General features: G+C 48.5%; 1 protein-coding gene across 2 annotated transcripts in view; it reads right to left on the reverse strand.

The window, feature by feature from the left end:
- Positions 1–8493, reverse strand: part of LOC134504247 (gamma-aminobutyric acid receptor subunit beta-4) — a 64149-nt gene extending 55656 nt beyond the window's left edge. The window contains exons 1-2 of one of the 2 annotated variants that reach the window (XM_063313363.1): positions 8381–8493; positions 4652–4740 (exon numbers count right to left, since the gene is read on the reverse strand). In XM_063313363.1, coding sequence (XP_063169433.1) covers positions 4652–4740; positions 8381–8460 — 169 coding nt within the window. In that variant the 5' untranslated portion in view covers positions 8461–8493. The remainder of the gene's footprint in view (positions 1–4651; positions 4741–8380) is intronic. The other variant, XM_063313362.1, reaches the window with a different exon arrangement.
- Between the last annotated feature and the right edge of the window lie 4551 nt (positions 8494–13044).

Genomic DNA, 13044 nt, shown 5'->3' on the forward strand with positions numbered 1-13044 from the left:
CACCTTCAATTCAGCTTGAAATGTACACAGCATCACAACATAAGGAGGCAAACTGTAACCTCCAACAGACTTGTGCTCCTTTTGGAATTAGCTGGACAGGTCCCTCTCTAGCTTTCTCATGCTCTCACTATCCTGAATGAGACAAATGGAAAGAAATACCATAACAAGAGAAAGGTGGGGAGCTCCACTGTCTGTCTAAAGCTAGAGCCAAACATGCTTTTCTCCAACAGCCATTATCTGTCCAGGGCTGTGCCATGTCGTGCTTTGGGAATTTAAATGCTTGGGGATCAGCCTATGTTTCTGGCTCCATCTCTTGGGACCAAAGCAGGCATCCTTTTGTGTGGCTGGGAGTTAAGGGCCCCCTGGCTCCTCAGATTCGGGCCTCCTGGCTCTCTTGTGCCAAATTGCAGAGCTGGGCCTTGCAGTACAGATCCCTTCCTCCATTTCAGGATTTGGAAGGCTGATTCTGTAATGATTTCTGGTCCAGGAATCTATGCAAGCTGAAAACCTATGATTTCTTAAACCGCCTTTAAGACCTGTGGACTTGACCAATCCAGCCGGGATGGAGAGTGATCCAGAAACTGAGATATAAATCAGGAAGACTCAGATTCAGATCTCACCTCTGCTATGAACTCACAATCTCAGATAAGCCTCTTTCTCATCCTCAGGGCCCTACTTCTGTAATAGGACTTAAATTTGCTGGCAAATTTAAACTCTTGAAGCTTTCATCTCTTCTGCAGCATGCAAGGAACCCATCTTGCACAAACCTTCCGATATTGAAAAAGATCCATAATGGGACCCACACATTCCTGTGAAATGCTAAGTTTGATAGCAATTTCCCTTTGATGGTCTGCTGATTTTTCCTAATTGGTTCATCCACTTTTCTCACACAAATTCATTGGTTCCTGTCAGAGGTCATCTGCTTCATTTTTGATCATACAAATTGGCTCTTCCCAATTCACTATCTTTAATTTTATTTATTTTTATTTTTTATTTATTGGCCAAGCAATGCACAGTACTCACATCCACACAGTCATCACCACAAACAACCAGCATCCAGCAGTGAATTTTAATTGAAGAAACTCCTTCAGCAGCCAAACAGGTCATGTGCACTGAGGAGCACACACTGCAGACCTCCATTTCACAAGTAACAGCAACCCAGTCTTTCCTCACAGCAGTGTCCCACCAACCGGAGTGAAAGGACAAATGCTAAAAACATATCAGAGCTTCTCAGAAGCCAGGAACGCCACCTGTTGGTGAATTACAACTGTGGAGGCAGTACTTTTCACTCCACCCTGACGTTTATTCTCACCGTGCTGTATTTCCATCACAGATTGTTCATAACATATTCAGTAACAAATCTTCAACTTCATATTCATGCAAAATGTTCCATAATTCAGTCCTATTTTTATCGTACACTGTCTGTAAACATGCAACAAAGATTGTTCCTCACATTCATCCCTTTTCCAATGACCTGCTAAAGGGCAAAAATACCTTTTTCCAAGCAGATACTCTCCAGGAGCCCTCATTCTCAGTCAGTCCCAGATCTCCAAGTGTCCCCACCTTTCCTGTATCCTTTCATTTCACCCACCAAAATATTTTCCCAAGAATCCCATTCGCTAGAACATAGTAGTAATAGTAGTAGCAGCTTTCGATAGCAGTAGTTTTATTTTTCATACACCTATAACTAAGCTCTCGCTCATGAATGGATTCTTGCTTTCTTCCATACCCACAACAGCCTTGATGACACCAGTTCATATTTTTGGACAGGGTTTCTCAACCAGGATTCTGTGGCACTCCGGGGTTCCATGAGAGGCTGCTAGGGGTTCCCTGGGAGATAACAATTTATTTAAAAATTTCAAATTTGGGCAACTTCACATTAAAGAGGTAAATTCCATTCTTTATTTTTAGTTTAGGAACACTGTTAATTCATATATACAGGTCTACACATGAAACAAATATAATAATTTTGTAACTTCTGCCCTATATTTGAGCCTAAATACAGTATGCAGGGGTTCCCTGAGGCCTGAAAAATATTTCAAGGGTTCCTTTGGGGTCAAAAAGTTGAGAAAGGCTGCTTTAGGAAATGGATTGGTAGCCCTTTTGTTCATCAATAAACCTAACCCTTCATGAAGTTGGAAGGGATTTTAGTGGCTATCTTGGTTCATCTCTCTGCAAGATCCATTACAGTATCTCTGAGAGATGGTCACCTAGCATCTGTTGGAAGACCTTGGAGCCAAGGAGAACTCACCATTTCATGTGGCAGCCTGTTCCACTGGCTTACAGCTCAATTGCAGAGTCAAAGTGTTCAGAGCTGAATAAAGCCCATAATTTACCAATCAAAATTTCACTCTTGAGTAAACAGAAATAAATATGTTGCTACTACTGTTCAATAATTAGGAGTGAGAGATGCGGTCTGGCATCTAAACAGTACACAGGTTGCTTTCGGGCAATTAGCCAATGAGAACCTCAGCTTCTTCTCTGTCATTCACCAAGTAAAGTTAAGGGTCATTGTCATGTCTCCCAACTTTGTCAGCCCTTCAAGGTAGATCAGACTAGGAAACCAAAGTTATGGATGTTAATACTACTTTTATTATAAGGCAACAGTAACAGAATCTTGCAAGTCTCCATGCGCTTCCCCCCTCCCTCCATCTTCACGAGAACTAGGGAGGGTCAAGTCTGAGACACTTTCTCAATTTACATTTCTGCCTCAGACTTGGGTTACTTTTATCTGGCCATTGTCTGCATTGCGGCTCTTCCTCCTCTTCCTCAAGGTTACCCTTACAGCCCACTACATCTTTGACTTGAAGTTGCCTGGCCAAGAATTCTTTAAGAACACACCAACATGATGCAGATGCAGATGCAGATGCCTTCTCATCCTCAGCCACCAGATTTCTGTCATTTTTCTTCTTATAGGAATTGTTTGCAACTGAGCATTTCATTTCCCATGCTTCTGGACATGTTTTTCCTTCAAGATTTCAAGCCATAGGATCCAACCTACCTTTCCTCAGAGTTCAGTAAATATGCTCTTCTGAAGACCACCATGCAGATCTGATTCTTCTTAGTTCCTTCTCCCCTGGATATCATGAATTCAAGGATAACATGATCACCTTCCTCCAAGGTACGAGTCACCATGACTTCTTCAACCAGTTCATTCCTGTTAGTAAGGACTAGGTCCACAATAGTAGACCTTTTATTCTTTCTTCCACTTTCTGACAAATGAATTTATCAGCAAGAGAGCAAGAATTTATTGGGCCTCTGATTCTTGGCAGAATTAGATTTCCAGCAGATGTCAGGGCAAACAAAAAACCCCATTATCACTATCTGATGCCTCTCTGAAAGACTGTGTGTATCTATCAATGATGCTCCACAAGATCAGGCCACCTCCATTTACATCCTTTCTCTTCCTATTTTTATTTATTTCATTTGTTAATCCATACTCTTTATCATTAATTCTTCTGATACACTATATGTCATCATCTTCCGTATGACATGATCATCATCAGATGTGACCATAGATATTGACTTCCACCATCCATCATGGTTTTGATCAATCTAGGTTTTCATGCATTGCTTTTTAGAAGATAGGAGAATGTATGGACTATTTTACCAGCCTTAGTTGCACCCATGCCACATAAAGCATTCTCCGATAATGTTACGGAGAGTGACAGTCTGTTTTGGTACATTTTGGGTAAGATACCACAAGCACAACTACAGCCTAGTTTTACTCCAAGCATGTTATTCTGTGCAAACCAGGATCTCTAATCTACAGAGTTCTTTGCAAGCCAACATTCTATTGCCCTCATCCCACCAGCTAGGATATATATGCAGTATATTGTCACACATGCAAGCCGTGTTTAAACTATAAAATTTATGTAAAACACTTTCTATACTTTTTGCTCAATTATTATTATTAGTAGTAGTAGTAGTATTGCAGAAAATGAATACAAAAGTGACCCAAAACATTTACAAAGACAAAAGGAAAATCAACATCAACCATGAAGAATGACAATGTCCAATACACAACAAAAAGCTGTACATTGCAACAAAATAACAAAAGCTTCAGTCCTAACATCCTGTCAGTCAAAAATACAAGATTAACAGGATCAGCACTGGAAGAGTTTTCCTGAGTGCACATTATTTGGAGTGCCACTGGGCTCCTCTTCTTTGTGATGACCAATCTGCACACCTCTGAGCAAAGAGCTGGTTGCCTTGGAATGCTTTTTTCATGCCGTATTGGTAGAACCCAAAGGAATCACACCAGCAAGACATTCATGCTCATGCATCCCTCAGCTTGGGAAGGCATAGATGGGTGATCAAAGGAGAGGTGATGCCTTGCCAGCCTAACTGACCTGCTGATGTGACAGCGTGGAATGCTGGGACAAGGAGGAACGTCTTGACCTTGGCAAATGAGCGGTGTCTGGAAGCCTGTGGCTGCAGCCACTGCAGAAAAGGCACCCATGGACAAGGACAGTTTTCATTCTCCCTACCCCCATCATTTCACAATACTGACTCTGAAGGAGACTGCCATTGTCTGTCTGGCTACAGAGCTGCAGTAGCTCTGACAAATGGAGCCCAAGTAGCCTCGGGGCTCTGTCTGCTTTGAACGAAGGCCCCAGGCAAAGCAACGAGAATAAAGGGATCCACGTACCTCCAAAGTCAGGCCGGAGACGGACATCGTACCCTTTCAGCAGTTTGTCCACGATGTCTTTAACCACCGATATATTCCCAGTGGCTGGGCTGGAAGACAGAGAGGGTAATGTGGCCTGGTCACTATCACTGCCTCACATCCACCACCACACCCCCCACACAGCACACCACTGTCCCCCAAGATCCTGGGTTGCATGAAAAGCCCACACTGACCAGGAAGACAGTGGCCCACAGGAGGAGCAGACACTCTGGCCAGAGAAGCACTGGGAGAAGGGGCAGAGGAGAGATGTATTTTAAGAGCAAACCTGGAAGCAACTGCAGCATGCTGGGAAACTCCCACACTGACTTCTCTCAGGCTGCTCCCATGGCCTGCCGTCTGTCATGACCCCAGATGGGTTTGCCCAGAAGCCACTGTACCACCACCACCACCACCACCGCTCTGTGAATATCAGAAGGGGATCTATCTGCACACATCCTCATGGCTGTCTTGGCTTCTCTCAGCAGTCCCCCGACAGCTTCACAGCTTCTGCTCCATAACACCTCATGTGCTTGGCCTTCCATGGCATGTGCAGCCTCTGAAATCAGCTCGCAAGGCCACAATCTCACAGGTAACATCCCTTCATGCAAGGGAGAAGCAGAGGTTGCTTCTCCTCCTTAACAATCCTGCTGAATCCGGCCATCCATATTCCTGCTGTCCCTGCTCCCTCTGCTGCAAGACAGGCATGAGATTCCTGAGCCCCTGAAAATGGATGCTCTTTGCTCTGAAGAGCAACTGCCTTTCTGCAGCCAGTGAGAGGAGAGACTCCATCTTGGCATCTGTGGGGTTGGTGTGATGAGTCTGCCTCTCTCCTAACCTGTTGTTTTCCTCCCAGAGATGGAGGCTGGCAATATTCCTTTCCATCCAAAGGGGCAGGGCTGGGGGGAGGGGGGGAGAAGCAGGTTCAGGCACAAAGGAGGCACAATCCCATGGCAGCGGGACAAAGAATCCAGCCCGGTTCCTTGCTCCAGCAGTCACTGCACCACATCCAGCACCTCGGCCTTGCTCTGTCTGCAGTGAGGCTCATGTACTGTAGCCTCCACAGTCACCACACTTCCCAGGCCCAAGGCCAGGGGTCCGTTTCCCTCATCAGACACTGAAGGGGGAAAGAAGCTGCAGCTCGATTCTCAGCCAGCCAAGGTGGGCCATAAGTAGACATACCATGCCTAGGAAAACCATTCCAATTTCCCCCCCTCCTCCTCCCAACCCTGTATGTGATTCACACACAATTAGTAATGTAGATAGAAGCAGCCTGTTGCCTTTCTGAACGTGTGTTTTCCTGTAAGTAGAGGAAGCCTTTCTTTTCAACCATAGATGCTGCTAGTGGTGATCCTGGTGTGTGTGTGTGTTAAGACTCCTCCTGGGGCAAAAGTATTGTTCATGATTCAACCTAGAGGAAAACTTTGGAAGGCTGGTCTGCATTTGGCCTCAGGAAAAGGCCTCTAGCCTTGGGGTCTGTGCTTCCTGGCCAAAATCAGCCAGGAGGCCAGCACCATGCATACAGATGGAGCTGGGCAATGCCCCTGATGGGTCCTTTCTAGAGAGACATGGGGTGGCCACGTTCAGAATGTTGTGCACAATTTCTGGTCTTCTCATCTCAAAAAGTATCTTGAATAAGTGAAATGATGCAGAAAAGGATGATCCAAGGGATCAGGAGATACAGAAAGTCTCCTGTGATGTTTTAGAGTATGTAAGGTGTCTAAACTTATCATCTTGCCCCCAAGGTGAGGTTGGGCCCCCTCTTCTGGTCTTCAGGAAGAGCATCAAGACCTGGCCCTGCCAGCTAGCTTGGGGATCCAAGAGTGATAGGTAGCCCTGGGGGTGGTTGGTGGCTTAAAGATGCTCGCTCCACCTTTCAGTTTCCCTCTTTTATCTTCTATTTTTTGTATTTTTTGTATTTTTATAGTGGTTTTTTATAACTTTTATTTGTAAGCTGCCCAGAGTCACTTTTATAGTGAGATGGGTGGTGTATAAATTTAATAAAGAAATAAATAAACATATATCTAATACAGAGAAATCAGATCAAGGACAGCATTTTCTCTTTCCCTAGATGAGCAGACCTCACTGAGGTCATCTAATGAAAATGGAATGTGGTAGGAGATTTGAACTTGATCAGAGGGATGTTTATCATCAGGCATAAAGTTCTGCCATGGGATTTGTTAGTGTTAGGTATAGTGCTGGCCAGTTTGGATGTCCATAAAAGAGGACTGGATAAACTCATGGAGGTAGAATTCTCAGTGGCCAAGTCGTGATGGCACTATGCTGCCTTACCAGGAGCAGGCACTGCCTAATTCTGAAGACGTATGCTGGTCTGTGACTGAAATAAAGATTTGATTTGATTTGGTTCTTCTGAAGACTAGTTGCTGGGGAGCAAAAAGGGACAGTATGGTCTTCCTATGGGAACCAAAGGCCCAATCCTGCATAGCTCTCCAAGATTTTATGCTATATGGATAAAATCCAGCTCCTTCTGGCATCATCTCTCTGTTGCTTAATGCATTGGCCTTCTTTGCCCTCTTTCATGCAACCTTATGGATGGACTTGAGTCTGTTTGGAAGAGATGCAAAAAGATGCAGATGATGGCCTAATGACTGCTCTTTATAAGGATTTCTCCACCTTACAATAGCCTAACCTGTGTATCATAGTAACAGCTCAGAAGATGATACACCTTAGTGGGTCTGCTGTCTTCGATGCAAACTTCTGAATTGCACAGAGGTCTTATTCAAATAGGAGGCTTGCTGTACTACCAGTTCTTCCCAAAACTGCATGTGGTTTGGGACACATGTAGCTCCACTTTCCAGGTTAAATTTTCAGTTGCAGAATGTCCAGATGGATGCTTGGTGTTGTGTCCAGACCAGAGCCTGATTCAAGAGGGGGGCAGCTGTCTGCAGGAGGGCTTGAACTTAAGGCCTGCTGATTTGTCTGGTCTCTGGTCTGGAGAGGGCCTGTGTGAGGGGGGAGGGGGACTGACTCCCCGAAATTATCAAAAGTCATTTGGCAGAGCCCTTCAGCAGCTTCCAAAGCTGCTCTGCCCCTTGCCAGGAGCTCTGCAAGAGTCTTCATACACTTTCCAGAATGGAGGAGGAGGTCTCTTTGGACAGCCAGCTCCACCTTAACCCAAGGGCACGGGCGCCCATGCGCGCGCGCGCACACACACACACACCTATTTATAGTCGGATTCCAATTCCCCACCGGAGGTCAGTACAGGGCAATGGGTGGAGGTCTCTATCTCTGTAAAGAATTTGAACCGGGGCTAGGAATGGTCCTGATTCCTGCGGCTCTCCTGGCTGGGCAGGCGGAAGCAAACGACGCGCCGGCGATTCCACTCCGGCCTTGGATCGCGTGCAAAGGAGGGCCAACCTGGCAGGGCAGCGGGGCGCTGGCACCGCTTCTGCACCACCGCCGATCCCCGTCCCCATCCCGCCGAGGCACCAGCAGCTCCCTCGGGGTCCAGAAGCGCAGTAAAACCGGCGGTTTACTCCGGCGGCAAACGGTCAGAGGCTCCTTCTTCCCGCTCCACCTTCCCCGCCACAGGCCTCCTTAGGAGCAAGCCTTTCTCGCCTCGTGTCGCCGGCCCGGCGGCCGGCCTCTCTCCCCCACGGGACCGAGCGGGTCCCCTTGCCGGCGACGCAAGAAGCAGTGCGGGAGGGACCTCTGCAGCCCTTCCTCTCCCCCCGGCCCGACGTCGCCTCTTACCTTTGGGCGCAGCAGGCGAGACAAAGAGCTGCCAAAGCAGAGACGAATCCACTCAGCCTGCGTGCCTGAAATCTCCACATTTCCACCTCCAGGACCGTGGAAGGGAGGGAAGGGGGAGGGCGGAGGGGGTGGAAGGGAGCCGCGCTCGTCGCCCTCCCCGGCGGGGAGGAACGGCCGATGCCCGCGACCGATTTCCTGGGTGCCCGATGTCGGGGTGCTGCTGCGGCGGCTGCTTTTTAATCACATGAAGCATTTAAAAATTGGGGAGGGAGGGAGGCAGAAACCGGGAGGGGAGAGGCGCACGGGAGGGTCCCCAGGCGCTCAGCGCCGGCCCGACACGCCACTTCTTCTGGCCCCCAGCAGCGGCAATTGCGGCAGCAGCGGCATCCTTGGTTGAGCGAGCGAGCGAGCGAGGTATCCTCTGGCGGCGGAGGAGCGGGTCCCTCGGGAGCGAGCAGAGACCAAACGCTCGCGAACGGTCTCAGTGAAATGTCGACTCCGTTCTCGCAGGCGGCGGCGGCGGCGGCGGCGGGGAGGGCTCAGAACAGGAGGGAGGGTGGGCGGGGGACCGCGGAAAAGAGCCGCCCGCCGAGCGCCCGCGCTGCCGACTCCGCGCCGCTGCTGCCGCTGCCCCTGCCCCTGCCGCTACGCCGCCATCCGGCCCTGCGAGGCTCGTTCCTGCCTGCTTACCACTTCGGGGCGGGGGCGGGGGCGGCGGAGGAATGGGGGGCGAGGTCTCTGCGAGCAGCCGGGCAGCCGCCGGGGAAGAGCAGCGAGCGACGCGACGCGCGGTCTCTCGGCAGCCCCTTCCGCGCCTGCCCGGGTCCCCCTTCCCTATTTTTAGAAAGGGGCTGCCTGCGCACTCGGCTCGCTCCCGCCGGGTGGCATATGAGGAGCCTAAGATGCGGAAAGTGATTGGCACGGACGAACTCTAACGGGAGGGGCGCCGAGAAACCGGCAAAAAAGGGAAGGAGGCGGGGGACGTTGCCAGCGAGGAGGAAGGAAACGCCGCCCCCGCATGCGGATGAACAGAAGATTGTTCCGCGGATTTTCCCCGACCCACACCAACTCCGTCATGAGATGGAGGAGGGGGAGGGGAAGAAGGGGCGGCAGAAGCAGCCGAGGGCAAAGAGAGAGGGAGCCCATCTGCTTCCTTGCTCGTTCCCCAAAGGCCGAGCCCCCCAGGCACTTCTCCGGGGGAGGTCCTTCTAATCCCCCCACCCACCCCGGCAGCTCTGAAAACGCGGCACCCACTTTGGGTGTCCGGGGCGCCCTTTCCTCACTCGAGTTCAGCCCTGGCTGCCGCTGGCTTTCTCCCGATCCAGCCGACCTTAAACACTCGTGCTTATCCAGTGCCAGCGGCGGCAGCAGCAGCAGCACTAGCATTTCCCGCTTAAACCGACCGGGAGCCATAATGTGTAGTTTATTTCCCTTTCTCTCCCCCCCCCACCCCACCCGCATGGCCCCCCCACCCGCTTTTGGGGGAAGGTGCTCATGTGACCACCAACCTTAACCAGACATTGGCAGCTTCCTGGGAGAAGAGCTTGTATCTTATCAAGCAGGTCAAGAAACGCAGGCCATTGGCTATTCACAAGCCAATCAACATCCTCAGCAATATTTCCCCACCACCATCACCGAGATCAGTAGATTTTGCTAGTCAGCCGGGAGAACATCCCATTAGCAACCCGGTAAGATGTCACACTGGTAACGTCAAGGGTGGAGTTACTCTCAGGATCGTGGCGAGGAGAAGCCCCTCTGCACCCGTGTAAGTATTCCTCTCCCTCCCGCTGGCCACGGGCGAGGGCAAGGGACATCATAATGCTCCTCGAGATCCACCAACCCTGCGTGTCTTTCTTGGCCCAGGGCTGAGCCAGCTGCTATTCTCGAGCAAGAACAGGGAGGATGGCAAAGGTTGTGGTGCTGCTGCCCTCCTCCTGCAGTGGGCAGACTGACTTGGCTGCAGGGGCAAGGTAGGGCATGCTGAGCCCAAGAAGAGGTCCCTACATTCAGGGACAGCAGGGGCTTGGGTCCTTCTTCCCTGTGCAGCCCTGGGCTTTCTTGTCGGCAGAGAGTTTCTGCTTCATCAGACCTCTTTACTTCAGGTCTGGGGTAGATTTGGGATATTGCCAGTCTCACCGCAGGAATTTCAGAAGCAGAGAATTGATGTGGTGATTGGTTTATATGTCATCTTGAGCACTTTATTTAATGCAAGAGGTTCTACCAACAACCTTTGCTACTAAATGTAAATCTGCTGCATTTTAATTTCAGTTGATGCCTGAAATGGAGTTTTCTAATATTTTTTCCTGTTTCCATTCCAAAATAAACCGACAAGCCCTGACCTCCTCCCTCTAAGGCAAGGATGGGCAGGCTGGTGCCTGAATGCCTCCAACACTTTCTTTATAAACAGAGACTCACACCCTTGGAGCTCATGTGGGCCAACCTCCTGCCCAGTGAGGAATCCAGTCTATAGTATCCCCACCAGGTGACAGCTCTGAACTGCTCCATCCTGCCGCCTATGTGACAGCCCTTCAGACACTTGGGGCAGGGAATGTGTAAGAAATGGTGGACCAGATCCAGAAGGAATGGGAGGGGAGAAAGGAGAGGCAGCTGAACAGAACATGGTACTTGCAGGGTGGGATGGAGAATTCCATCTCCAGCAGTTCTCTTCATCCTTGGCTCTTGCCTTATAAATATCACTGTATAAATGGGAAGGGGTTTTCCCTGCATCTGTATCCAAGGCACATGCACTGCATGGTGTTAGAACACCCAGCTGGGACAGGGACATGGCACTGCACTTTGTTTTTCTTCTTTGGTTGACCTTTTTTGCAGGAGGAAAAGGCAGAGCAGAAGAAAACTACCCTTCATGACATAGTGATGTGGGAAGTCCATGTTCCTGTGCTTAATCCCACCCACCCCCAGGAAAGCCCCTTTTTTTGGATGGAGAGATGGTGTTTCTTGCAGAGACTCTTAAAGAGCCTCCTTGTTCTTCCACCTCTCCTTAACTCAGAAAGGGACAGAGAAACGGCTTCACCACTCTTATTTCTGACCGACATCTTAAAAAATATTTCCCAAATATGGATGGCTATTTTGAAATGAGGATTTGAACTTTTTCTTTAATTTTAGTTTACTAAATTTAACAAAGAAAAGGACAAGAAGGTCCTTGATAATTCCAGGATTTAGGATTTTGCTGTTCAGGGAAGACCCTCCCTGCTTGCTGCTCAACTGAACATTTCTCCCCATCCCTTCTTTTCTTTCTATTTTCTATTTCCCTTTCGCTTTCTGTCTTCCGAAGCTAGATCAGGATACTTTTGCACTAATTCAAATTATATGTACAGTATATCTTCTGTAACTTTTCACTAAGATCTAACATCCATGAAAATTCCTAAAGCTGAGTTTCCTCAATTCCTTCCTTTAGGTGCTTCAGGGTGGGGGGAAATGGTGGACTCCATGAAGAGTGGAGACAAAGCTGCAGCGAAGATGGGCAGCCAAGCTTTAATCCCAGGTCAAAGGCACCTCTCTGGATAAGGGGAGGCCAGGAGATTGCCTGCTTGTGCTCCGAAAGGCTGCTCCTTGTGAGGAGACAAGCAAGATCAAAGTGGTTTTGCAGGCGTCCCATGAGCCTGAGGGCCAAGAGTTGCGGAAGAGACAGCGAGCTCACAGCTGCAGCAGATCCTGGGTAAGAACATTGGATTCGCAAAAATCCCCACTTTCTTAAACACATTTGGAAGGCAATTATCTTGACAGGGATCTTTGGAGCAGCAGAGCAATCAAGCCACCCAGTGAGTGATCTTTCATCCTGGATTTGCAAAACAAAAGATAAGGGAAAGTTGCTAGAGATGATCTGAATACAGAACTACAGAGTGTTTAATGGGACTGAAGTCTAAAGACTAAAAGTCTAAGACTTTTCTAGAGAAAGGGGGGATTAAAAAAGAAAGAAAATGTTCTTCTTTTACTTTTATTTCCGCCTTCTTGATTGAAATGGCTGTTACTAGAAAAGTAGTGAAACCTACAGAAATGACAGAAAATACCTTGAACAGGAGCCACAAGAAACTAGAACAGATGCCAAGGAGGGCAAAAAGAATGATTGGGGACTGGAAACTAACAGGGAAGGACAAGGAGGGAGACACACAGGCAAAGGAAAAAGTCAAGATCTGCTCTCTGTCAGCACACAGTGGTGATCCACTCTTTGCTGGATGGATAGCCAGTGATCAGGAATCAAGAGCTTAAACATTGCCTTTCAACTCTAGGTTCCTAAGATTGTAATTCTTGTCTTTGATGCATCTGCTATAGGACACATGCTGCAGAATCCCAAAATGGGCACAATATTTGTAAACCGTCCCAATCAAAATTACTCTGGGCATTGGCTGGACTACTTTTTAATAATTTCAAGTAACATTCAGTAATAAATTGGACAGGATGCTTTGATTTCACTAGGTTTTTGAGGTCTAAGTCAGGGTGCTAGAAGCATCACATTTTGGAATGTTTTATCTTTCTTTTTAATGCCATTGACTGACTTCATGGTTTGGGGGATTCTTTCTATTCTGCAGGCATCTACTGATGTCAGACTCACTGTGATAAAGGTTAGTGTGACTTCTGAATAGGAGGACACCTTACTCTTGGGAAGAGAAGCAATTGCTCTGGAGGAGGATTTGGATTGAGAACCA

The sequence above is a fragment of the Candoia aspera genome, chromosome 12, assembly GCF_035149785.1.
Source record: "Candoia aspera isolate rCanAsp1 chromosome 12, rCanAsp1.hap2, whole genome shotgun sequence".
Classification (NCBI taxonomy): domain Eukaryota; kingdom Metazoa; phylum Chordata; class Lepidosauria; order Squamata; family Boidae; genus Candoia; species Candoia aspera.